This window comes from Achroia grisella, unplaced genomic scaffold (genome assembly GCF_030625045.1).
Source record: "Achroia grisella isolate CSIRO2021 unplaced genomic scaffold, CSIRO_AGI_Agris_v1 utg618, whole genome shotgun sequence".
In the NCBI taxonomy this organism is placed as follows: domain Eukaryota; kingdom Metazoa; phylum Arthropoda; class Insecta; order Lepidoptera; family Pyralidae; genus Achroia; species Achroia grisella.
Genome location: NW_026712966.1, coordinates 43,630 through 69,809, shown reverse-complemented (window position 1 = coordinate 69,809; position 26,180 = coordinate 43,630). Strand labels below are relative to the sequence as shown.

The following is a 26,180-nucleotide window of genomic DNA, read 5'->3' as shown; positions in this document are numbered from 1 at the left end:
TTAGCGGATGTCTAAATCATAACATCTACCTGCATGCCAAATTTCAGCCCTATCCATCCAGTGGTTTGGGCTGTGCGTTGATAGATCACTGTCAGTCACCTTTGAGTTATATATATATGGATTAATATTATAAATGCCAAAGTTTGTGAGTATTGATATATGTTTGTTACTCTTTCAAGCAAAAACTATTGAACTGATGTTGATGAAACTTTACAGTAATATAGCTTTGTGATGACAGGAGGGGAACTGAACTCTCAGTTCCCCTCCTGTCATCACAAAGCTATATTATTGTGTTGTTTACTCAAACACACACAGTAGGGTGTAACTTGTATATTAACTGTTACATCTTGAATTACTCTAGCTTACACTAATTACATAAACTACAGGGTGGCCCAGAAGTCATTTTACATTTTGAAAATTAAATAACTTTTTTTCTATTAATATATTTCTTTTTCTCTTTTCAGAATTAAAAAATATAATCCATGGAAATTTTTATCATGGATTAGTTTACAACAGAACAATGAGTGCCAGTGGTGTCACGTGCGTGTTGCCGACCCTTAAGAAACCTTAATATACCCTTCTTGAAAAACCCCATGCTGTAGTCTCGTGAGAAAACCTCGGCAGGAAGTTCATTCCACAACCTAAGTGTACGCGGGAGGAAGCTCCTCTGAAACCGCGCTGTTCGAGACCACTTAGGTTCCAGCGTGGTGATGGCGAGCGGTGCGATGGTAAAAGGTGGTCGTAGGCATCATGTCGAACAATTCATCAGAACACAGTCCGTTGTATAATCGGTAGAACACACAAAGCGAAGCGAAGTCTCGCCTCAAACTAAGTGGCTCGATACCGCTAGAGATATTGTGATCATCGACTATTCTCATAGCACGTCTTTGAACCGAGTCAAAAGCTGGTATCCAGGTGCTCCTGCCATTGTCATTATTAAAAAAAATATATAAAAATTAATTAATTAATGTTTATTTACTATAGTAATTTACCGTAACTTGTTATTTATTTTTATCTATATTCTTTTAAAACGTCTAAAAGCATAAATAATTATCTTAGCCCTAAGAGATCTTAGTCTTTAAAAATGGCATTGAATAATATTTTTTTTTTTATAACACAGGGGACAAACGAGCATGCGGCTCACCTGATGCTAAGTGATTACCGCCGCCCATGAGCACCCGCAACACCAGGGGAATTGCAAGTACGTTGTCGGCCTTTTAAAAAGGAATAAGCTCTTTTCTTGAAGGTTTCAATATCGTATCGGTTCGGAAATACCATTGCTGGAAGGTGATTCCACAATGTGGTTGTGCGGGGTCAAAAGTTTCTAGAAAACCGCACTGTTAAGGACCGCCATTCATCCAGATGATCAGGATGGTATTTCAGTTTCTGGCGGGTGGTATGGTGGTGAAACTCAGCAGCTGGTATTAATCCGAACAATTCCTCAGAACACTCCCCGTGATATATGCGGTAGAAAATGCACAGATATGCAATATCTCGCCGCATAATACTAATATAGTAATAATATTTTTATTTTATTTATAATTATTTATTGCACCAATATTAAAAAGAAATTAATATATAACAATACATTAAAGAAAGAAGAAGGCACAGAAGGCGGTGTTATTGCTAACGCAATCTCTTCCAGACAACCTTAGGAAAGAGAGTATATGTAAATAAAAATAAAGTAGGCGGCACGTGGAGTGGAAATGAGGTAATATCCCTCTTATTATTAAGTAAAAATTATTGTTGAAATAAATTTTAGAAACGTCCGAAGTTATAATGAACAAGGGAGTTAGATTACATCGACACTGGTGTGTCCTGGATAATTGAAGAAAAATTGACAACAAAATTATTTATATAAAATAATTTATTCAAAAGAACAACACACAAGTTTCTTGCTCATTCTTCTTGTGACGAATCTTCATTCCGAATGAGTGGTAGAATCAAAATATGACTATTCAAAAGTGCTTGTAATGAGTTTATTTTAGTAAAGATTATTTCTATTCAAAATTCACAATTCTGCCACGAAATTGGCAAATCGTATCTATTATGTGGCCATCATTTACATTTTAACTGCAAACCACCAAGTTATCACCATAATTTCTCTGAAAGACTTCTATAATACACAGCCGAAGTTTTCACAACACTTATGCCCATGTAAATAGAGTTGAAAATCCAACATATTTTCTACAATTGGGAGATAATATACACTTTGGAATCTACGTTAAATCCACTGGTTCCACGTAATGCTCTTTTATAGCTTTTAACTGAATATAAAAATATATTTAGAGGTTCAATGCTCGCCGGAATGGAGAATTGGCATAGCTTATGATTGACTTGTGACTTTAGTTGCAATTCTGTTATTTAGAATATAATTATATATATAGACGAACCTAGGAAATACAGCAGTGTGCTAAGACACTAGATCAGTGGATCTAGTGTTTTAGCACACCGTTTTATTTCCGATGGTCATGGTTCGATTCCTCGTAATCAAACATTTGTAATCATGACTATAATTGTTTGTATTGATCTGGATGTTATTACAAAAAAAAAATCGAAATGTGTATTTTTATCAGTCGTCTAGTACCCATAACACAAGCTCAGGTTACCGTGGGACTAGATGGCGCTGTGTTAATTGTCCAGGGTTATTTATTTATTTATAATTATTATTATATATTACTAACTTAAACTATTTTTGACAATAATCAACATACAAACAACTAACATATATAATTAACTATAACTCATAACTAACATATAGATGTTAATTGTTGTCAAAAATAGTTTTAAGTTAGTACTAGGTACCCGCATATATTATTCTTATATATAAAATTCTCGTGTCTCAGTTTTCATTCCCATACTCCTCCGAAACGGCTTGACCGATTGTCATGAAATTTTGTGAGCGTATTGAGTAGGTCTGAGAATCGGCCAACATCTATTTTTCATTCCCCTAAATGTTAGGGGTAGTCCACCCCTAATTTTTTATTTTATTTTAAGGCAAAACAACGTTTGTCGGGACAGCTAGTTTGCCATATAAATTTATATCGCCAATAAAAATAGGTGTTAGTGGTAGAAAGACGAATATTTGAGGGGTATGTATTACAAAAACATTGGATTTGCATATTCAGGAATACGGTTCGCCGTATGGTAAGCGGGTTTAAAAAGATGACATTGTAACTCATATAGAAAGATAACCAGATCCTTATATCATGGAATACAAAAAATTTATTTCATTACATAGTATAAAAAAAAGTCGCTGTCGCTGTCTGTCCGTCTCTATGTATGCTTAAATCTTTAAAACTACGCAACGGATATTGAAGCGGTTTTTTTAATAGATAGAGTGATTCAAGAGGAAGGTTTATATGTATAATACATGTACACCCGTGCGAATCCGGGGTAGTAGCTAGTAATATATATAAAGAAACGAAAATGATTCAGTTTGTTTTGTGATTCGATTGTCAAGGTTTGATGTATCACAGCTTAATCAATCATAATGAAATTCGATATAACATTTATTATACAGACGAATATACACTTTTAATGGATTGATTGAACGAAGAATGATCACGTGGACGAAGCTGCTTACTTGTTCCAACCGCTAAGCAGCTCTGTTTTTTTATGGATGATGATAACAAACAATGTTTGCACCTTGCGAGGAATCGAACCCGCGACCATCGGAAGTAAAGCGGTGTACTAAACCGCTCAACCACCGAGGCCGTCAATTGTTTAATATATTCAGTATCTATATTTAGGTCATCCGTCACAAGTACATAATCTAAAATACTTTCTAACATTTTAGGTGTACAATTTCAATATTAGTTTATTAAATATTCAACACGAAGAAGATTTATGATCTTAAAGCGTGGATCGCGCTGGATTTACGTAGGATTTTCGTTACAACAAATAATTCGGGTTATAAACATCTGTTCCGCCAATGAAGCGCTTCAGCGCTTTCCATAATGCCAATGAACTCACGTAGCGACGCTATATGAGGGCGTACATTTATATCTACTTCAATAACATGAGATATTTTTTTTATGTAACTGGAATCACAGATAATCGCCTCATGGAAGGTTTTTTTTTATGGATGATAATGGAATGGTGCACCCGCCTGCGCTAACGGTTTACGCTGGCGGGGCACCAGTGGAGGATGATAAGATGAGCATGAGGTCAGGTCAGTTAGCCCATCGTGCAAATTCGTCAGAATTTAACACGATGGTTTCCAGGGGGAACCGCTTGGAGGTCGATCTGACATGGTACATTGCTAGCAATGGGGTTATCAATCCACATTACTAACAATCCCCTTTCCCCCTCATGGAAGGTTGCAAATATTACTGACATATATATATACAGTAACACTAGAACAAATGTAATATATATTATTATTGTGGTTTGATTCTTTTGGGTTGAAATGATATATTTTCAAATGTATGCATAAACCAAATAATTTGGTTTTAACAAATTAATATTTTGGTTACTCATTCACTCACTATGAAATAAGCTATTGAATCATGTGATCCACAAAGCATAGTCTACTTAATTATATATACCCTTGAAACTATGTAGACGACCTCGGTGGTCTAGCGGTCTAACACACCGCTTTACGTCCGATGGTCGCGGGTTCGATTCCTCGCACGGCACAAACATTTGTATTCATGAGTATGATTGTTTGTGTCGGTCTGGGTGTTTTCTATGTATATTAAGTATGTATTTACGAAAAAAAATATCTATGTATTTGTATCAGTTGTCTAGGACCCATAACACAAGCTTTAGCTAGCTTAACTAGGGTCTAGATGGCGCTGTGTGAATTGTCCTGAGATTATTATTATTTTATAACATGAGATATTTTTTTTTATGTAACTGGAATCACAGATAATCGCCTGATGGAAGGTTGCAAATATTACTGACATATATATATATACAGTAACACTAGAACAAATGTAATATATATTATTATTGTGCTTGTATTCTTTTGGGTTGAAATGATATATTTTCAAATGTATGCATAAACCAAATAATTTGGTTTTAACAAATTAATATTTTGGTTACTCATTCACTCACTATGAAATAAGCTATTGAATCATGTGATCCACAAAGCATATTCTACTTAATTATACATACCCTTGAAACTATGTAGACGACCTCGGTGGTCTAGCGGTCTAACACACCGCTTTACGTCCGATGGTCGCGGGTTCGATTCCTCGCACGGCACAAACATTTGTATTCATGAGTATGATTGTTTGTGTCGGTCTGGGTGTTTTCTATGTATATTAAGTATGTATTTACGAAAAAAAAACTATGTATATAGTCTATTATATATGATATTGTATTAAATTAATTATATTACATGCACATTTGTCCGTGAATCACTTATTCGGGGTTCCACTGAAAATCAGCGTCGTGGCTTTTGTCATGGCATAATGCTGAGATGGGCCCGTTACACACACATCAGTACAGTGACGCGGTGACGATGCTCCGCAGTGGTGGATAGGAAATGTATTTTACTTTATTATTATTACTTAGTATTGGTTTATTATAATTATTATTTTGTTCTTTTATTTATTTATTTTTCTGTATATAATGATTTCATCTCTAATTTAATGAATTGTTTTTTATTTACGTTTATCTTATATAATAATTTATATGCAGCTGTCTGTCAGAATCGTTTTTATTGTGTTGTGATGTGTTATGTAATAAATGTTATTCTATTCTAAATAAATAAAACACTTCTAAAACATTTCACATACTGTGCTAAAGCGAGCGTAACCCGAAAGCGCAAACACCGAAGCTATAAAAGTATGCTGAATCAAAAAAAGAAAAGAAACTCTAGTAATATATACACTGGTGCAGGTTTAAATAAATAAATAAATAAAAAAAAAATACATGACATTTTTTTTTACAGTATGAAATACGAAAATAATTGTGAAATAAAGATCTGTAGTCCCAAATAATTCTTCAATTCACAATAGTTACACACAGTACCAAATTTAAATTCAAATTAAAAATATCTTTATTCATGTAGGTCTATTACAGACTCTTATGATATGTCAAATCTACCGTCAGTTCGGAATGATTTCGAGATGAGAAGAACTGACAAGAAACTCAGCTCGTATTCTTTTCAAATAAATGTTGTACATGTTTACAATAATACTATTTCATTTAAATTCAAATTTGGGAGAATAGAGTGACCACCAGCATATGCTATTGCAAAAGCAAATAGTCTAATCAGTGTTCGTAACCTGAACAGACCATCCAGTATGGCGGATAATTAATACGTTCATATGCAGGTGAATTGTATTACTTTAATATTTTTTTTACAATTACGTTAATCGGTATTTGACATCTATACATAATAAAATTGGAGAGTCTGTTTGCAATATAGAAATAACCGTGTTTTACTACATGCATAAGAATATAAATACGGTACATACACCAAAATAACATTTTTTACAATTTTTGTCTGTCTCTTTATTCCGGCTAATCTCTAAACTGGCTAGATCAGATCAGAAGTAACAATAAAATTATTTAAAAGAGCAACACACAAGTTTCTTGCTCGTTCTTCTTGTGACGAGACAGCTTTCCGAATGAGCGGTAGATTAAAATACATGTGATGACTATTCAAAAGTGCTTCAATGTAAGTTTATTTGAATAAATGATTTTCTATTTTCTATTCTATTCTATTCTATTCTATTCTATTCTATTCTATTCTCTGTATATATATAATTTTTAGCTCTGTAGTCCTGATCACCTGGATCAAGATGATCACACCTTGGTGTTGTATAACACCACAATAGTATTTTCCGTCGAGGCTTATTTTTTTTCTGCCGAGTGACTCTCAATAAATAAGATATTTCAAAGCTCAGAAACTTTGTGCACCGTCAAGCACAAACTGTCTCGCAAGGTATAGATCTATCAATATAAATATATATATATATACTAGCTGTTCCCCGCGATTTCTTCCGTGTGGAATTTAACATTATTTTTGTGAAATAAACCAATTTTTCTAAAATAAAAGTAGCCTAAGTTACTCCTTATTACATCAGCTACCTGCCAAAAAAAGTCCCGTCAAAATCGATCCAGCCATTTCAGAGATTAGCCGGAACAAACAGACCGACAGACAGACAAAAAATTTAAAAAGTGTTTTTTTGTGTATGTATCGTATTTATATTCATATGCATGTATTATAGTAAAAAATGACTATTTCAATATTACAAACAGACGCTCCAATTTTATTTATATGTATAGATGTATAGACGACCGCGTTAAACTTAAAACACGGTACATTACTGACAAAAATTGTATAAATGTTATTTTGGTGTATGTATCGTATTTAAATTCATATGCATGTAGTAAAAACGGTTATTTCAATATTACAAATTCAAATTCAAATTCAAATTCAAAAATCATTTATTCATGTAGGACATTTTAGCCGCTTATGAACGTCAAATTTTTACATTATAATTTTATTTTTTTCCCTACCGTCCAGTTCGGTATATAGATCCAATTGAGAAGAACTGGCAAGAAACTCAATTGAATTACTTTTTTTTAAAGCCAGTTTATTTACAATGCATAGGTATTTATATAGGTGTCTATGTCTAACATTAAATGAAAATTCAGTGCATGAACAACTATTGCCATGCACACTCGTCATTCAAGTAATCGTTTAGTGAGTAATAGGCTTTGCTCAGTAAATATGATTTAACAGATGTTTTGAATTTATTTAAGGGTAATTCCAACATATCCTTTGGTATCTTATTGTAAATTTTTATACCTATTCCCATAAAAGACCTATTAACTTTTTCTAAACGATACTTGGGTCTTTAAATCTAGTATTAATATTATGAATATTGCTGGTTTTTTGAAATAAACAAACAGACATACCGATTTCATTTATATGTATAGATGACCGCGTCAAACTTAACTTGTATTCTAATTTTGTCACGAATTAAGTAGGTCTTTTTAATTGCAGCAAATTCAAGTAAAGCTAAAGTTAATATAGATAATCTGTATTCAACAGACGTGAATCCGCATCGTCGTCTCAAATCGAATTACTGTCATAAAAACTAATTCTCAGCCGTTACTGCACGCTCTGATTATCTATATGCAAAATTTTATAGAAAGACTTCAGTTATTATAGAAATGTTTGTGCAAAATAGATATTTGAACTGGCCATATGTTTTTTTTTATCTTTATTTTTTTTTTAGATTTTTGTGCACAAAATGTGACGATGATAATTCAATACCTATACCAAATAAACTAAAAAAACAACTAAAAAACTTAAACTAATGTGATACCATGCAGAACAATAACTTGGCTGCATCGGAAGCTGGTTCTGCTAATATTTCTGAAGTACTCCTATGTCCAGTTTCATTGTGGAATCACCTTCCAGCAATGGTATTTCCGTTATATTCAATGCTTATTCCTTTAAACGGCCGACAACGTACTTGCAATTCCCCTGGTGTTGGGGGTGCTCATGGGCGGCGGTAATCACTTACCATCAGGTGAGCCGCATGCTCGTTTGTCCCCTGTGTTATAAAAAAAAATGTCCTATGTAACTTTAAAGCTTGGATGGTATATTCCCTTTTATATGCATTACGAACACATTCCATCAAAACTGGGCATATGTTAAACGAATGTAAAACATAAGTTCCCGCGAAATTATGTTTATACTTTTTTTTTCTAAAATAAAAGTAGCCTAAGTTACTCCTTATTACATCAGCTACCTAAAATATAGTTAAATTCCACGCGGACGAAGTCGCGGCACAGATAGTGTAAGATATAAATAAAGGTTAGCACACGCCTATATTAGGTTGTGCCTCCGAGCGCGAGGGACATCCGCCCTCGGCCAAGATGAAAAATGGAGCTGGATGCTGCGCGTATGGTGTGCAGTGGGCACATTCAATTTTCCAATTTAAAGGAGCGGAAGGCCTCTCCGGTGCATATGGCATTGTGGAAGAGAAGTTATTTCGAATTGTTTCCAATATGCTCTTTATTATGGGAAAAAATATTATAGGAAATGTTTATTTATTTGTTTATATAACTTCATGTGCATTGGCACAAAATACCAAGGTAAAAGTATATACGGCATTTTCTACCAGTCAACCACAGGTTGTGCGTCTGTGCAACCTATCCCCCATACTCGTGGGAACAAAATGGATAAGATCAAAGCACAAAAACAGGTAGAGGTGGAGTTGGAATCGGTTGATTCCGACAGCAGTATGGCGTCCGCTCAATCAGAGCCAGGATCGCCGAATAAAGCGCAGCCTAAACAGCAAAGACCAGCGCGCAGAGGTAGAGGCAGACCCCCAACAACCGGGGAATATGTGGGATTGGCTAGTGCCAAAAGGGCGCTGGTCGAAGTCCAGCGACAAATGCTCCAAACCGAGGCTGAAAAGGAGCTACTGGCGGAAACGAGGGCGGCCAGGCTGAGCAAGGTGACATTAGAGGGACCCAACACCAACCCTAATGATGTGACAGTGGATGGCCTGAATAGGCAAGTTCTTAAAAATATTCAGGTGGTACTCAGCGTGGCCTCGAAGTCAAAGAACCTGAAGGGCACCTTCGTTATTGCCCTCAAAGAGGCAGCCGCGTCCATCAGCGAAGCCGCCTCGGTGCTGGCCAAAAGAACGGCCAACGAAGAAAACCAACACCTCAAAGCCCAAAACTCTCGCCTTGAGGAGGAGGTGGAAGTTCTCCGCAAGCAGGTGGAGGACCTCAAGATGGAAGTCGCCCAGTTGAAAGTAGACAGCGAGCGGGCATCCCAAGCGTTGCAAAATCAGCCGCAACAAACAAATACAAGCGGGTCAGAAGACCTCAAACGTACAATCGCGGAAGAGGTCACGCGAGTCATGCAGCTGAGGTTCGACGCTTGGGAAGCGAGGCAGCCTTTCCTCAGACATGCCCCTGTAACACGCAAACATCGAGTGGCAGAGGTCGAAATATCCCCGCCAGCAATAGATGCCAGGACTCGTTCTGCTTCGCCGGAGCCAACTGCCCCTTCTTCTTCCGCAGTTGTAGCGGAGAACAATAAGACTAGGAAAATGAAGAAGGGGAAAAAGGCGGCCCAAACGAAGCCTGCCACCTCTTAAAAGCCGGAGCCGGCGCCAGCACCGGAAAAATCCGCCGCCGCGGGAGACACATGGGCAACGGTGGTGAAAAAGCGTGGACGCATTACGGGACAACCACAGGCCAAGGCGGGTACTTCAGGCTCCCAGTCCAATCAGGCGGGTGGGACTCGGAAGAAGGGAGCTCCTTCTCCTAGTAAACTGCGGGCCCCTCGCTCTGCAGCGATTATCCTCGCTCTCCCTTCGGATGCGAAAGAGGCAGGTGCAAACTACTCCGACATCCTCAGGGAGGCGAAATCGAAAATAGATCTGCCCTCCTTGGGAATATCGGAGGTGCGGTTCAAGTCTGCCGCAACAGGGGCGAGGATCCTGGAGATCCCAGGCTCGGAGAGTGGGCAGAAAGCGGATGCGCTCGCGACGAGGCTCCGTGAAGTTCTGGTGGGCAACCCCGTACAGGTCTCCAGACCCATTAAATCGGCAGAAATGCGAATTATGGGCCTGGATGATTCTGTTACGATAGAGGACGTGGTAGAGGCAGTTACCAGAGATGGAGAGTGTAAGCCTGAGGACGTGAAAACCGGAGAAATTCGAGTGAACGCCTCGGGATTAGGCACCTGCTGGGTAAGGGCTCCCATCCTGGTGGTAAAGAAAATAACCACAGCAGCCCGTATCCGAATCGGCTGGATATCGGCCCCCGCCGAGCTCCTCAAGCAGAGGCCGCTGCGGTGTTACAAGTGCCTGCAGAACGGCCACATAAGGACAAGGTGCCCGCACGAAGGGGACCGCAGTGGCCTCTGCTTTAGGTGTAGTAAGCCTGGCCACAAATCCGTCGGCTGTACAGCCACACCAAATTGTGCCATCTGCCGTGAGGCAGGTAGGCCGGCGGAACACTGGCTGGGAAGCAAAAGTTGTTCCCAGACCAGGCAAAAAACTAAGAAGGGGCCGGCACCAGCACCTCCCGCGACCGCCGCCACCGTAACTTCTAACAGTTACGACGTGTTGGAGGAGGAGACGCCTTCCTAATGGCTCCCCGTCCCCTTCGTCTCCTCCAGGCGAACGCGAACCACGCAGTCGCTGCACAGGACCTTCTCCTTCAAAGTGCGGCTGAGTGGCTCGTGGACCTAGTCGTAGTCGCCGAACCATACAGAATTCCTTCCTCTGACAATTGGTTCGGCGACTCAGACGGCCTGGCTGCTGTCGTCCGAGTCGGGGGAAGTTCAACCTCCTCTCCCTGTACTCCCCTATTTAGGGGACGGGGTTACGTAGGAGTGAGTTGGGGGGAAATCGTCGTCGTCGGAGTATACTTCTCTCCCAACAGGACCGTCGCCGAATTCGAAGAGTACCTGAACGGGTTGGCCACCTTTATAAGTGTCCACTCAACCCGTTCAGTACTCGTCATGGGGGACCTCAATGCTAAATCCACAGCTTGGGGTTCCCCCAGTACTAGCGCGCGAGGCGCGGTCCTGGAGGACTGGGCGGTGGCGTCCGATCTCGCTGTTTTAAACGTGGGGTCGGTCGCCACATGCGTGCGATGGCAGGGGGAATCCATAGTGGACATCTCCCTTGCCACTCCATCCATCGCACGCCGGGTGCGGAGGTGGCAGGTGATGGACGAGGTGGAGACCCTGTCGGATCATCGTTATATCAGGTTCGACATTCTCCCCCCGTCCGGAGCTCCGCACCCGGAGCGCCCAGAGAGAAACGCTCCGACGTTCCCCAAATGGGCACTGAAGCGTCTCAATAGAGACTTGCTGGTGGAAGCTTCTATAGTGCAGGCCTGGTCATCATCTCCATCCAGGCCTGTGGAGGTTGAGGAGGAAGCTAATTGGCTTGGGGAGGCCATGACCCGCATCTGCGATGCGGCCATGCCCCGAGCCCGCCCACCCCCACCGAGACGTCAAGTGTAATGGTGGTCCGAAGAGATAGCGGCCTTGCGAGTTGAAAGCATGGGCGCTAGACGCCAGTACATTAGGCACCGCCGTCTCAGGCGGGGCCGTGACGCCGCTATAGAAGCCGAGCTGCACGCGCAATATACGCAGAAGAAGAAGACGTTGCAGCTCGCCATCAGGAGGGCCAAAGAGAGTGCTAAGGAGGAACTGACTCTCAACAAAGATCCATGGGGGCGCCCATACAGGAGCGTAAGGGGCAAATTACGCCCCTGGACGCCCCCCGTGGCAGAGAGCCTCCAGCCCCAGCAATTGGAGGGGGTGTTGACAGCTCTATTCCCAGAGCAGCCGGAGTTCACACCCCCTCCTATGGTGCCGCGCAGCCGTCAAATAGAGGAAGACGACGGCGGCACCCAAAGGGAAGTTGGGGTTCCGTCAATCACGGCGGAAGAGTTCTCCGCGGCCGTGGACAAGCTCCGGGGCAAGAAAACTGCCCCAGGGCCTGATGGTGTTCCCGGCCGGACTCTATATTTGGCCCTTGGTGCCCTTGGGGACCGACTCCTAAGCCTCTTCAATGAGTGCATGGAGTCGGGGCGATTTCCCAAGAAGTGGAAGGCGGGCAGAGTAGTCCTGCTCCGCAAGGAGGGGCGCCCTGCGGATTCCATATCCCCCTCGGCGTTCCGCCCGATAGTCCTTCTTGACGAGGTCGGCAAACTATTCGAGAGGATCATAGTACGCCGCCTCGTCAAGCACCTGGTCCGGGTGGGTCCCGACCTATCCCCAAATCAATTCGGGTTCCGGGAGGGCCGATCCACGATCGATGCGATCGCACAGGTTCGTGCCCTCTCGGATGAAGTAGTCTCCCGGGGAGGGGTGTTGTTGGCGGTGTCTCTCGACATCAAAAATGCTTTCAACACCCTTCCCTTTGAGTGTGTTAGGGAGGCACTCAAATTCCACCAAGTGCCTCCCTACCTTCGGGAGGTGATCGGGGCCTACTTCCAAGACAGGAAAGTGATGTGTATCGGGCGGAACGGCGCGGTGATTGAGAGGAAGATGCAACGCGGTGTTCCACAGGGATCGGTTCTGGGTCCGGTCCTGTGGAACATCGGGTATGACTGGAATCTGCGGGGCACCTTGCTCAACGGGACCAGCTTAGTCTGCTATGCGGACGACACGCTGGTAACGTCCCGCGGGCGGGACTACAGGGAGGCTGCCCGTCTCGCTACTGACAGTGTGGCACTTGTTGTCGGCAGGATTAGGAGGTTAGGGTTCCAAGTGGCGCTCGAGAAGTCGGAGGTCCTTTGTTTCCATGGACCCCGACGAGCGCCCCCACCAGAGCCCATATCGTGGTCAGCGGTCATAGGCTCGAGGTCAAGCCACATATTAGATATTTAGGGCTTGACCTTGATAGTCGCTGGGGTTTCCGGTTCCACTTCAAGAACCTGGCTCCTCGTCTAATGGCGGCGGCCGGCGCTTTAAGCTGGCTGCTGCCTAACATCGGGGGGCCGGGGGATAATTGTCGCCGCCTCTATATGGGTGTGGTACAATCGATGGCCCTATACGGTGCCCCTATATGGTATGGGGCCCTGTCCAGGGGGAATATGGCCTTGCTCCTGCGTCCGCAGCGAGCAATGACCATAAGGGTCATCAGAGGGTACCGCACCGTCTCGAGAGAGGCGGCGTGCTTGCTCGCGGGCTCCCCACCTTGGGATCTCGTAGCGGATTCCCGCGCGTCCTTGTACAAGTGGCGCGTGGACGAAAGGGCCCAAGGAAGGGAGCCCTCTGGAGTGGAACTAGGGGAACGGAAATCCCACCTCCGACGTGTCCTCATGGAAAAGTGGGAAGAAAGGCTGGCCAACCCTACGGCCGGCCTGAGGACCGTCGAGGCTGTCCGTCCAGTTCTCAAAGAATGGATGGGCAGGCGACGGTGGCCGCTGACTTATCGACTTACGCAGGTGCTGTCCGGACATGGGTGTTTCGGGCGGTACCTGTGTAACATCGCACGGAGGGAGCCGACAACAATGTGCCACCAGTGCGGATGCGACCAAGCCACGGCGCAGCACGTTCTGGAGGAGTGCCCTGCATTCGCAGAGGAGCGCCGCGTCTTGGTCGCGGAAGTGGGGGTCGACCTCTCGCTGCCGAATTTAGTTCGGGCAATGGTTAGGAGCGAGGGGTCGTGGCTGGCAGTGCTCACCTTCTGCGAAGAAGTTATTTCGCAGAAGGAGGCGGCGGAGAGGGACCGGGAGTACGATCCTTTCGCCCCAATGATCCGCCGCCGGAGGACCAGGCGCAGACGTCGGGACGAGCCTGTTGCAACTTTTTATATTGCAACATTAAAATAGAATTTATATTTTATGTAATATGGCAACATTCTTTCCTTCTTATCGCCGCTACATCGGAGACAATACAGAGCTGTGAACAAATTTTGGATTTTATTTAAAATATCACCATCTCATCACGTCAGCTTCCTTCAAAACACCCAAAACGTTCCGCTGCTGCTCATGGTCCTTCGAGATATATAGAAACAAGAAGATTGGTGAATGGTGCAAATTCATAAGTGCTGCAAAACATTCTCCGCAAGTAAATTGGTAGCCATTTTTATTCAAATTGGGTGGCAGTACGCGTACGCAAGAAATAAGAATATTCGTCACGCGCTGCAATACTACCATACCAGAAAAAGAGAGAAGATATCTTTTAACACAAGAAAAAACGAAACGCAACATCAACACTTCAGTCAAACGTCACTCAAGTGTCAAGCGTAATAAAGAAGTGCGATAGACTTATTCAACGATACGTAAGTGTGAACGGGACAACAACAAGTTACGTCGTACTATTCGACACCAAGCTTACTACTTCGGCAAGATTCGTCTGGTTGTAGATGAGAACCCCGTAAGAAAAAGGCCACGCTTCCGGCTACATTTTATTCGTGACAGCAAGTTCCAAGTTACGAACGCCATTTTTTTTCTGTTTCGAAACTTTGTTTTGTGAAAGTTTTAAGTGTTTAAAATAGTTTATTTAAGCATAGTAATAACCTTGTTAAGTAGTATCTCAATCGTAATTGTAATTGTAACTGGTGGATTGGTCGGTACGCGATGGAGGAAGAATTAAAGAAAAAAATTGCCGGTCGCGGTTACGTGAAAGGCAATATCACGCGTCTTTTGAAATTAACTGAATTAGATCTCACTCCGTATTCTGTCGAATATCTAAAAGGTAAACGTGAATGCTTAATTACTTCTTTTCAAGAATACGAAACTTACTGCAAGGATATTCTAACTTTTGACGAAAAAGATTCAGAGGTAGAAAATGTAGAATTGATAGAGGAAAATTACTTTCGTATCTTGACTCGTTTGGACGAAGAGATAAAACGTAAAACCTTCACGCAACCTTCCCATCCACCGGCCACAAGAATGTCACTACCAGCTATTTCAATCAAAAGCTTCGATGATCCGTTCACGGCACGTGCATACCAAATGGAGCGTGATCATAACACCAAGCCTATGCTCGGAGAATTCCTCGGCTTTATAGAAAAAAGAGCCTTGGCGCTGGAGAATGCCGAGCAGGGTCACAATACTTTGCAACATCAATCATCAGGAAAAGTGACAGCACATGCTACAACAATGTCGTCATGCAACTACTGTGTTGAATGGGAGCCAGCGACCCACACAACTATCCGTGATGCCGCAGTTGATCAGCTCACAACAGCCATCATCGGTAGAATGTGTGGGCAACAGCTTCATGCAGCAGCCTAGAGTATACCTTATAAGCACTCACCTGGGTGACGTAATCGGAGGTACTCTGCCCCATTATATATATAAACCTAGTTGCAACAAAGTTGTGCTGAAATGTGAATTAGGTATCAGGGATATGCTTAATAAGTTTTGGTCTCATGAAAGGGTTCCTGAAGTTTATACTGAGAAGAGTTCAGAACAGGAACTCTGCGAACAGACATTTTTAAATACTGTTAAATTGGAAAATAATCAATTTGAAGTAGCCATACCCTTAAAATTACCCCTCTCAGAAGTTGATGAAACTCTGGGTGAATCATTTAAATTTGCAGTCAAAAGATTTAATAATTTAGAAAAGAAATTGCATTCTAACCCTCAATTATTTATAAAATATCAGCAATTTATCCATGAATATTTATCACTCAAACATGCCCATTATGTGGATATTGAGTGCTATGACTCGAATAGAAGTCCAGTGTACTTTCTTCCCCATCACGCAGTCATTAACATGAATAGTAAAACAACCAAACTGCGAGTTGTTTTTGATGGGTCTATGAAAACAAATAAGAAAATTTCAGTAAATGACTTACAATCAAATGGGCCTGTGGTCCAGCGTGAGTTATTCGATATAATTTTATTATTTAGATTAGGCAAGTTTACATTCACTGCTGACATCAAACGTATGTTCCGGAATGTAAAAGTAAATCCTAAATTTACCTCTCTCCAAAATATACTCTGGAGGGACGACCCTAATGAACCCATAAGGTGCATTAGACTAGATACAGTTACATATAGTTTAAAGACATCAAATTATTTAGCCACGCGTTGTTTACACGAGTTAGCGATTAGACATCAGGACACATATCCTCTAGCATCCGCAATAATAATAAACAATATTTATGTTGATGACATCATTTATTCTGACAATGACTTGAAAACTACTCTTGATGCAAAAGACCAATTGTGCAATTTACTCAGTTTAGGAAGTTTCTTTACTCACAAATGGTCTTCAAATGATGATAGAATTTTGTCTAATATTTCATTGAGTGAACAACAGTTTGATAGTCGAGATCTTAGTGAAAATAATTATACTATGAAAACATTAGGATTATGCATCAATATAAAAAAAGATCAGTTTGTAATTTCATCTCCGGAGCCATTTGAATCTACACATGTTACAAAAAAAAGAATACTAAGCTATATAGGTAGGTTCTATGATCCTATGGGCTTTGTAAGCCCCATTGTAGTGACAGCAAAAGCTATCATGCAAAAACTATGGATATCAGATACTAATTGGAATGATAGTCCACCTCCACATATTCTCCAGGAGTGGCTTCAGTTCACTAGTGATCTAGCTATGATGGAACCTCTGTTACTAGATAGAAATATAGACATTTCAGAAGCACATACGGTTGAACTGATCGGCTTTGCAGATGCTTCGAGTACGACTGCCTACGGTTGCTGTGTGTATCTACGATACATATGTTCATCAGGTACTGCTTATACACATTTACTCTGTTCCAAATCAAGAATAAATCCCATTCATAAAAAAGACTCGACAGTTCCCAGATTAGAACTTAATGCTGCGCTTTTACTTTCAAAATTAATAATGAAAACACATGAAGTTTTAAAGCTTAAAACGCATATAAAGAATATTTATCTGTTTAGCGATTCTCAAATCGTTCTTGCATGGCTAAAAACCGAGTCATTGAAGCTTGAAGCTTACGTGGCGAACAGAGTGAATGTTATTCGTCAAAACACAGCTAGGTGGCGCTGGCTATTTGTCAGCTCTACTGAAAACCCAGCCGATATCATCAGCAGAGGAGCAAGACCGAGCGAGCTGAAAGACAATAAGTTTTGGTGGCACGGCCCTGCATTCCTACGAAACAGTGAGTACAATTTTTTGTTGGATGATAATAATAAGGTGCCTGCTGAATTGCCTGTTGAAGTAAACCCCTGCTTGTCATTCTCCAGCAACTTGGTCTATCAAAATGTCAATCCGCTTGCATATATCATTGAACGATTACATAAATACTCAGATATAAATAAAATAATCAGGCTTCTTGCATATATATTGAGATTTTTAAATAACATAAATAAAAATAATAGTAAAATTAAGTCAAATTTTCTAAGTACTTCTGAATTAAATAATGCGTTAATGACCTTAATTAAATACGAGCAAAATAAATTATTTCAATCTGTTATCGATTCTATAACTAAGGGAAACAATGTGAAAGGCAATTTATCAAATCTTTATCCTTTCATTGACGAGCTAGGACTTTTAAGAGTAGGTGGTAGGCTACACTATGCTGATATAGCTTTTACTCAGAAACATCCCATCATTTTACCCAAAGGCTCCTATATTACCTACTTGCTTATAAGAAGTGAACATGAAAAATTGCTACATGCAGGACCCAAGCTTGTGCTTGCGAATTTAAATCAAAGATTTTGGATTGTCAATGGCTTGTTTGAAGTTAAGAAAGTTACACACAAATGCATAACCTGTTTTAGGAACAAAGCTACAGTTGCCAGGCAGCTAATGGGCTCTTTGCCTCGAAATCGAGTAACTGTCACTAGTAGACCGTTTGAAAAAGTCGGAGTGGATTTTGCTGGTCCGATAGAGGTTAAACTCTCGCGCGTTAGGCGATCCTTAATAGGCAAGGGTTATATCTGCGTATTCGTGTGTTTCACAACAAAGGCTGTTCATTTGGAACTTGCCTCAGATTTAACCACTGAAACCTTCCTAGCATGCTTAAGAAGACTTATTTCTAGACGCGGACTGCCACTGATATTCACTGCGATAATGCTAGTACATTTAAATGCGCACGGTATCGATTAGTTGAACTTTATACTTTGCAGTCATCACAGAGCCACCAAACAAAGGTGAACCAATTTGCCTCACAAAATGGGATTTCCTTTCACTTTATCCCTAGTTATTCACCTATGTGGGGAGGCCTTTGGGAATCGACTGTAAAGAGTACAAAATTCCACCTGAAAAGAGTGTTACAAAAACATGTATTAACGTATGAACAGCTGAATACCATACTCACCGAGATAGAGGCTGTGCTCAATTCTAGACCTCTTTTGCCATTGACCTCAGATCCCAGTGATTATTGTTATTTAACACCTGGTCACTTTATTATAGGGAATTCATTAACTACATATCCAGAAGCAAATGTAAGTGAAATACCACAAAATAGACTAAAATTTTGGCAAATGTGTACCAATTTAAAACAAAACTTCTGGAAGGTTTGGCATAAATATTACCTAAATATATTACAAAATAGACCTAAATGGCAAAATAAAACACCAAATGTAAGAACTGGCAGTCTTGTAATTTTAAAAGAGGATAAAATCCCATGTATGTCATGGCCAATGGCAAGAGTTATCAATGTACTCCCTGGACATGATGGCAATGTAAGAGCTGTAGAAGAAGACTCCAACTAATAAAACTCATATTCGGTCAATTCATAAAATATGTGTCTTACCAATACCTGATAATTATGATTAATTCATTAACTAGTATTATATATAAGATTAATATAAATATGTTTTGAATAAATATAATGTGTACTTGTAATAGTCACAAAATAAGAAATAAGGTTTTTCTTTTAATTTTAATTATACTTTGTATTTGTTATATAATATAATAATAATTTGTACTCAATAACTATGTTATCTTAGAATTTAACTTTGATGTCAAGTGAGAAAGGCATCCATTTATAATAAGATAAAACTTATGTTTGTTTTTATGTTAAAAAAAAAACATTAATTGTTACTAACTTAGATTATCATTGATTGTAATGTATAAGATTTATAATAAGTTAAAACTTATGTGAAGAAGTCAAGCATCTTTAATTTACAACTCTGTTATAGTATATTTGCATATTTGTTACGTGGGTATTATTACATTACTAAACTATTTACTTAATAATGTTTGAAATATTAAACTTGCCTTCCTTACATTCATATATGAGGAATACATATTAATAAATAATAATTCCTATACAGTGTGTTCAGAAATGTTTATGTATCTATCAAACTAAAATTGTCAAAATTTCTATATACTTGTAATTTAAGATGCATATGCATTCATTACTTGTGAGGCCGCAGCATGTTGCAACTTTTTATATTGCAACACTAAAATAGAATTTATATTTTATGTAATATGGCAACATTTTTTCCTTCTTCTCGCCGCTACATCGGAGACAATACAGTGCTGTGAACATATTTTGGATTTTATTTAAAATATCACCATCTCATCACGTCAGCTTCCTTCCAAACACCCAAAACATTCCGCTGCTGCTCAGAGCCCAACTCCGTCCCGAGTCTACCCCCCACGGGGGCCGGGGTGCATGCCTTGAGGGAGGCACCACCCCACAACCAGGCCCCTGGAGGCGCGCGCGTGTACCCACGCGCCTCCACGAGAAGGTAGGGTGCAAGCCATAGCACCCTAACCAGAGAGAGGGGGCCTGTCCTACAACATCTACAGGACAGGCCAAGCCGCCGAAGTCTGGGTTGAGTGCCAAGTGCGAACCCCGGACTTCGGCCCGCGGCACCTCGAGGTATACCGTGTGGTTTTTTAGTGGGTACGAGTCCCACACACTACCTCGCCATCCCTCCAGCGGGGTGACGGTCTTGTTGAAGATTTTTCCACACGATAAAAAACAAAAAAGTCGTATGCCTAATATATATAATAATGTACTAAATTCATTTAAACAGAAATTGCGGGAACATTATTTAAATTTGTAACTTTTTTACTGTCCTCCTTTTTTCACATCTTTCTGTTATATCCCTATAGTTCTCTCTATATTTTCTGTTTTTCTTACTTTCAATTTGAGACTGTACTTTTAATTTGATTATCGGATCGTTATGTATTTATTTATATATAATATTTATACATTTATGGGTTATATTTACATATATATTTATGTATGTATATTGTTATTTTTTTATAAAAATTTATATTTTGCTTTGTATTTATATATCTTTTTTTGACATTTCTTATTTATATTAGTGCACCGCCAATAATCTTTCTCTGCACCACTCATAGTTGACTGGTAATTAACGAGGCAAGATATTAAGTCCGCCACATGTACAATTTTTTTTGTGCATTAAAGTTAAATAAATAAATAAAAATACACTACTGTTTAATGAAAATGCGTATTGTCTAGTGCTTTGAGATGTATCAATATAAGGTCAACAAAAAAGTCCGTGATGGTATATGTCTATCTCTTAAGGATAACCAACAATAACCATTTTTTATCTTTTACATTTTACGGGAATTTTTTTTATCGTATGTTTCCCTTATAATCGTGTAAACTATGTTATTATGTCATAATCTAAAGAAATAATAATATTTTATAGTGAAATATCCACTATAAAATACCAAAAAATAGCAATGTAATTCGTTACGCGCGAATCAGCTGTTATAAGGTCAAAGGTCGGTGCACCCCGCGTATTTGATAAATAGTGCTTCTCTGGATGTCTTTAAGAGAAAATAGCAGTATGTACGTGTATATGTACAAGTCCTTAAGTGTTAAGTTTTTCAAATGTACAATAAAGAATAAATATTTTTAAGTACAGTACTTACGTACATTAATATAATACCTACTTTTTACTTGTATGTATTGTTATCAAAATTAAATTATAAGTTCTTAACTTGACCACGTCTATGTGACCCTCTCTTGGCGCCAAAACGAGTGAAAAAATGAACAGCATACGACGACGACGCAGTACCTATAGAGTGGAGCAACTGCTTATTCAGTTTTATTCAACTATTTAGTCCCTCCACCGTTACAATGAATGGAGGCGGATATTACAATGTATGTAGCATTGCGAATATAAAATATCTAGATTAGGTATAATAAATTCATAATTGATAGACCGTTACGGTATCAGAGCCAAAAAGTTTTCTTTCTTTATGTATGTACTGTTAGGTGCGACAGCGACATTGTTTTATACAACACTATGTAATGATTGATATACCTAAAATAAATAAAATATCTGAGGTTTAGACAAAAATTCAAAAGGTACTTTATTTTGAAAAAGTATTTTGAAAATACCTATTTTGCATTTAGTATTTGAAATACAAAACACAAAACTATTTTTGTTTTTAGAGTGACATTTCTATGAATTCACTGTCGATAGCGAGCGGTGCGATGGAAAAAGATAACCGTTTATAAAAATATAATAAATAGCCCTGGACAATTAACACAGACTGATACTGAACTGATATAAATAGATATTTTTATTTTGTAAATACATATATGTCGGAGTAGGAAAGCAGGAATACTTTTTAAAAAGCCGCAGAACCGTTGACCTATAATAGGATCATCGGTTCTACTAGTGGTAGTAGTTTGACATTACATTAAAATAATAAAAGAACAAGCGAAATTAGATTAGTTTATTATTATAATAATAATCTCTAAATATGATTATAGTCTATCTTTCATTTTATTTTATAACACAATACTTTTCTAATGTGATTATAATTACAAATTGATTCTACTAAAGTAACAAGAGTTTTCAACTTACTTCCACGCCGCTCGAGCACCGAACACAGAATGAATCTTATTCACAAGACCAGCCATGTGGTCAAATCGTGTTCCCTCCAACTTGAACGCGCGCTCAAGTCGGAAGGTGTCGATCGCCACAGTGCCGGAAGTAAAATACCATTTTTGCCTAAGGCTTATAATTAAACAATAATAAAGCGGCATAATTACTTAAATTACCGTCTAGTTATTCTAATAATATTAGCAATTAAATAAAGCCATAAACTTGTAATATTAATAAATTTGACTTACACTATTAACCGAATCATCCGGATGTTTTTCATGTTGATTTTAGTTAACAACTTAAATGCAAAATAATTGAACGTTACATTATTGTTAAAAATAACTTTTTGGTATTTAAATTTAAATCAAGATGATTGCATTATTTTCTTTTTAAAATGGTTACAAGATTTTATCAAAGTTTTAATTATTGTGAAGGAAATCCGCACGCAAATGGCGGACGTTACGCAACATCCGACATTCGCTCGACATAGATAAATTTATTTACAATTCACATAACAATTGCTTAATTCATAATAAATTTTAATATTTAATTTAGTTTTTACTATATTTAGTAATTTTAAATAACAAACATAAGTTATTAAAAAGGACTGATAATGACGCCATCTAGCGGCATTAATTGAAGCGATTATGCGTTGATATTAAGCCGCATGGTAGCTCCATCTATCGTCCTTATATTAAAGATGTAATGAATGTGATTCAGTTTCTATTAATGTTCATAATCAATATGGTAAATCAACAGCAGATGCGTCATTCATCTCCTTATTTTTAATTTGTGGGTTATAATGTAGCTACGGCGACACGGCCATTCTGATGTGCAATGCGTGCTCTGCATTGCTCCATGTTACCTGGAAATAAAACAATTTTTCTGAGGCTTGGCACATTCAGGGTACCATTCAATCATTTAATATAGAGAGCATACAGCCAAATTAGTAAGTAGAAGTAATAATAGTAATAATAGTAAGGTCAAAATTTATGACTGCTCATTCCACATGACAACAGTCGCAACTATAGTCAGAATATTCTTAATTAGTTAGTTATCATATCACGGCTCACTCCACGTGAAAGCAGTTATAAATGATAAGTTAGTTATGTGATTAGGTTTATATTAGTACTGTTCACTCCACGTGACCACAGTAGTCTTTTTTTTTTTTTATTATTATTTTCTTTCTGCTTTTTTTTTTTTTTTTTTTTTATAATATATTTTTTTTTATTTTTGGGAAGGATGTGACGGTGAAAGGTCGATGCTGTTTTCACAGAGGTCCTAAGGGATTGGGTAGGTCGATGCTGTGCTCTAGGCGGTCCTGAACGCCGCGGTACACAGAGGCATTTTATTCTTTTCGGATAGGATTTCTTACTATTGGACGGCTCCACACGCCAATAGTAATTAATAATATTTGGCCAACTGTGTTGCCAATCATAATATTTGGCTATTGGACGGCTCCACACGTCAATAGCATCTTTTGTATTAATAATTATAATGTTTTTTTTTTTTTTGTTTATTTATTTATTTTTTTTATTTAGATTATATTAGGTTAATAGTTTTGCAACAAAAATAGAAATTACCAGATTTGAACAACGAGCTATTCGTCGTTTTCCAACATGCCAGCAGACGATTGTTACTCGCTACAATGTTGAAGACTGAGTGGTGCAGAGTGGTCCGGTAGCGCCGGGCTCCCGACAGGCGACACGGCCGCCTGGGCGCCGGCTGCTGGCTGCGGCGCTCGCCTCAGCTGATCGTGAGCGACCTTGCGTGGTCGACCGTAATGACCTACTACCTTTTTCACGAGGTAGCGATCATTTTCTAAAACTCTGTATACTTCATAAGGGACACTAAATTTGAGGTCAAGGGATGTTTGGTTTCTAGGATTATTTTTTATTAGTACAAAGTCGCCGCGCTGGAATTTGTGAATTTGTGCGCGACCTCTATCGAATCTTTGCTTGTCTTTTACAGCCAAGTCAGTCATTCTTTGTTTAATATGTTGTTCTAATGCTACTACATCGATTGAATTGTTATCAAAATTAACTAGATTGAGAAGTTCAGGAGGTACGCAGTTTTGGCGTCTAGTCAGGAGTGTGAGTGGGGCTACTCCGGTTGTACGATGGACTGTGCAATTTAAAGCAAGTTGCAGACTTTCTAACGCCGTGTGCCACTCTGGACTTTCATAGTTTTTTATAATTACGAGTCCGTTTTTTAATGTTGCCATTACGCGCTCGACTTGTCCATTGGCTCTGCTAGCGCCTGGAGATATTGTATGTAACTCAATGCCAAACCTGTCACAGTAGTTTTTGTATTCGCCGAGAAATTCACGCCCTCCATCAACTATGATTTGTCGTGGTGCTCCAAATAGATGAATGACACGTTTGAGCGCTGCGAGGGAGCTATGTTGACTTTTATCATTAGTATAATGAAACATAACATATTTAGTAAAGGCGTCTACTGTTACTACTACGTATTCTTGGTTAGCAGAAGTTCCGAGTTTACCAGTAATATCCATGTGTATTACTTCAAATGGGCTTGTTGGCTTAGGGATCGGATGTAGTTGTATTTGTGATGCTCCGGAGGTTTGTTTAGAGGTTCTACAAACAACACAGTTATCGACGAAGTCTCTAATAAAACTATTCATTTTATCGAAGTGATAACTCTCTCTTATTTTGTGTAAAGTCTTGTCCCACCCTGGATGTTTTAGGGCTGTGTGGTAAGTATTTGTAAGGCTCCATTGAAACGCCTTGGGAACTATTGTAAGGGTTTGATCACCTGCCACTGGGTCCGTTCTCTTAGACTTGAGTAGGCCATCTTCAAGGAAGTATCCAGTGACTTCATTGCCAGCATGGATGGAATCGATAATGGGCCTTAACTGCGCGTCGCGACGTTGTTCTATTTTTAGCCAGTCTAGATTACTTGACATGAGGTTGACAGTCAGAGGATCAGGATTCCTGCTCAAAAAATCTGCATGCTGCATCCGCTCGCCCTTCCTGTATTCTATATCAAAGTCAAAATTTTGAAGGTAAGCCCACCATCTATGTATTCTAGGTAATAATTATTGTACATTTGAAAAACTTAACACTTAAGGACTTGTACATATACACGTACATACTGCCATTTTCTCTTAAAGACATCCAGAGAAGCACTATTTATCAAATACGCGGGGTGCACCGACCTTTGACCTTATAACAGCTGATTCGCGCGTAACGAATTACATTGCCATTTTTTGGTATTTTATAGTGGATATTTCACTATAAAATATTATTATTTCTTTAGATTATGACGTAATAACATAGGTTACATGATTTTAAGGGAAACTTACGATAAAAAAAATTCCCGTAAAATGTAAAAGATAAAAAATGGTTATTGTTGGTTATCCTTAAGAGATAGACATATACCATCACGGACTTTTTTGTTGACCTTATATTGATACATCTCAAAGCACTAGACAATACGCATTTTCATTAAACAGTAGTGTATTTTTATTTATTTATTTAACTTTAATGCACAAAAAAATTTGTACATGTGGTGGACGTAATATCTTGCCGCGTTAATTACCAGGCAACTATGAGTGGTGCAGAAAAAGATTATTGGCGGTGCACTAATATAAATAAGAAATGTCAAAAAAAGATATATAAATACAAAGCAAAATATAAATTTTTATAAAAAAATAACAATATACATACATAAATATATATGTAAATATAACCCATAAATGTATAAATATTCTATATAAATAAATACATAATGATCCGATAATCAAATTATAAGTACAGTCTCAAATTGAAAGTAAGAAAAACAGAAAATATAGAGAGAACTATAGGGATATAACAGAAAGATGTGAAAAAAGGAGAAGGACAGTAAAAAAGTTAAAAATTTAAATAATGTTGCCGCAATTTCTGTTTAAATGAATTTATTACATTATTATATATATTAGGCATACG

The 26,180-nt window shown here is 39.1% G+C and overlaps 1 protein-coding gene across 1 annotated transcript; it reads left to right on the top strand.

Annotated features, from left to right (window-relative positions):
* Positions 1-15,814: 15,814 nt before the first annotated feature.
* LOC131848997 (uncharacterized) lies at positions 15,815-18,514 on the top strand. The gene has a single exon (XM_059198968.1). It carries the CDS (start codon positions 15,815-15,817, stop codon positions 18,512-18,514), a length of 2,700 nt encoding a protein of 899 aa, XP_059054951.1.
* The last annotated feature ends 7,666 nt before the right edge of the window (positions 18,515-26,180 follow it).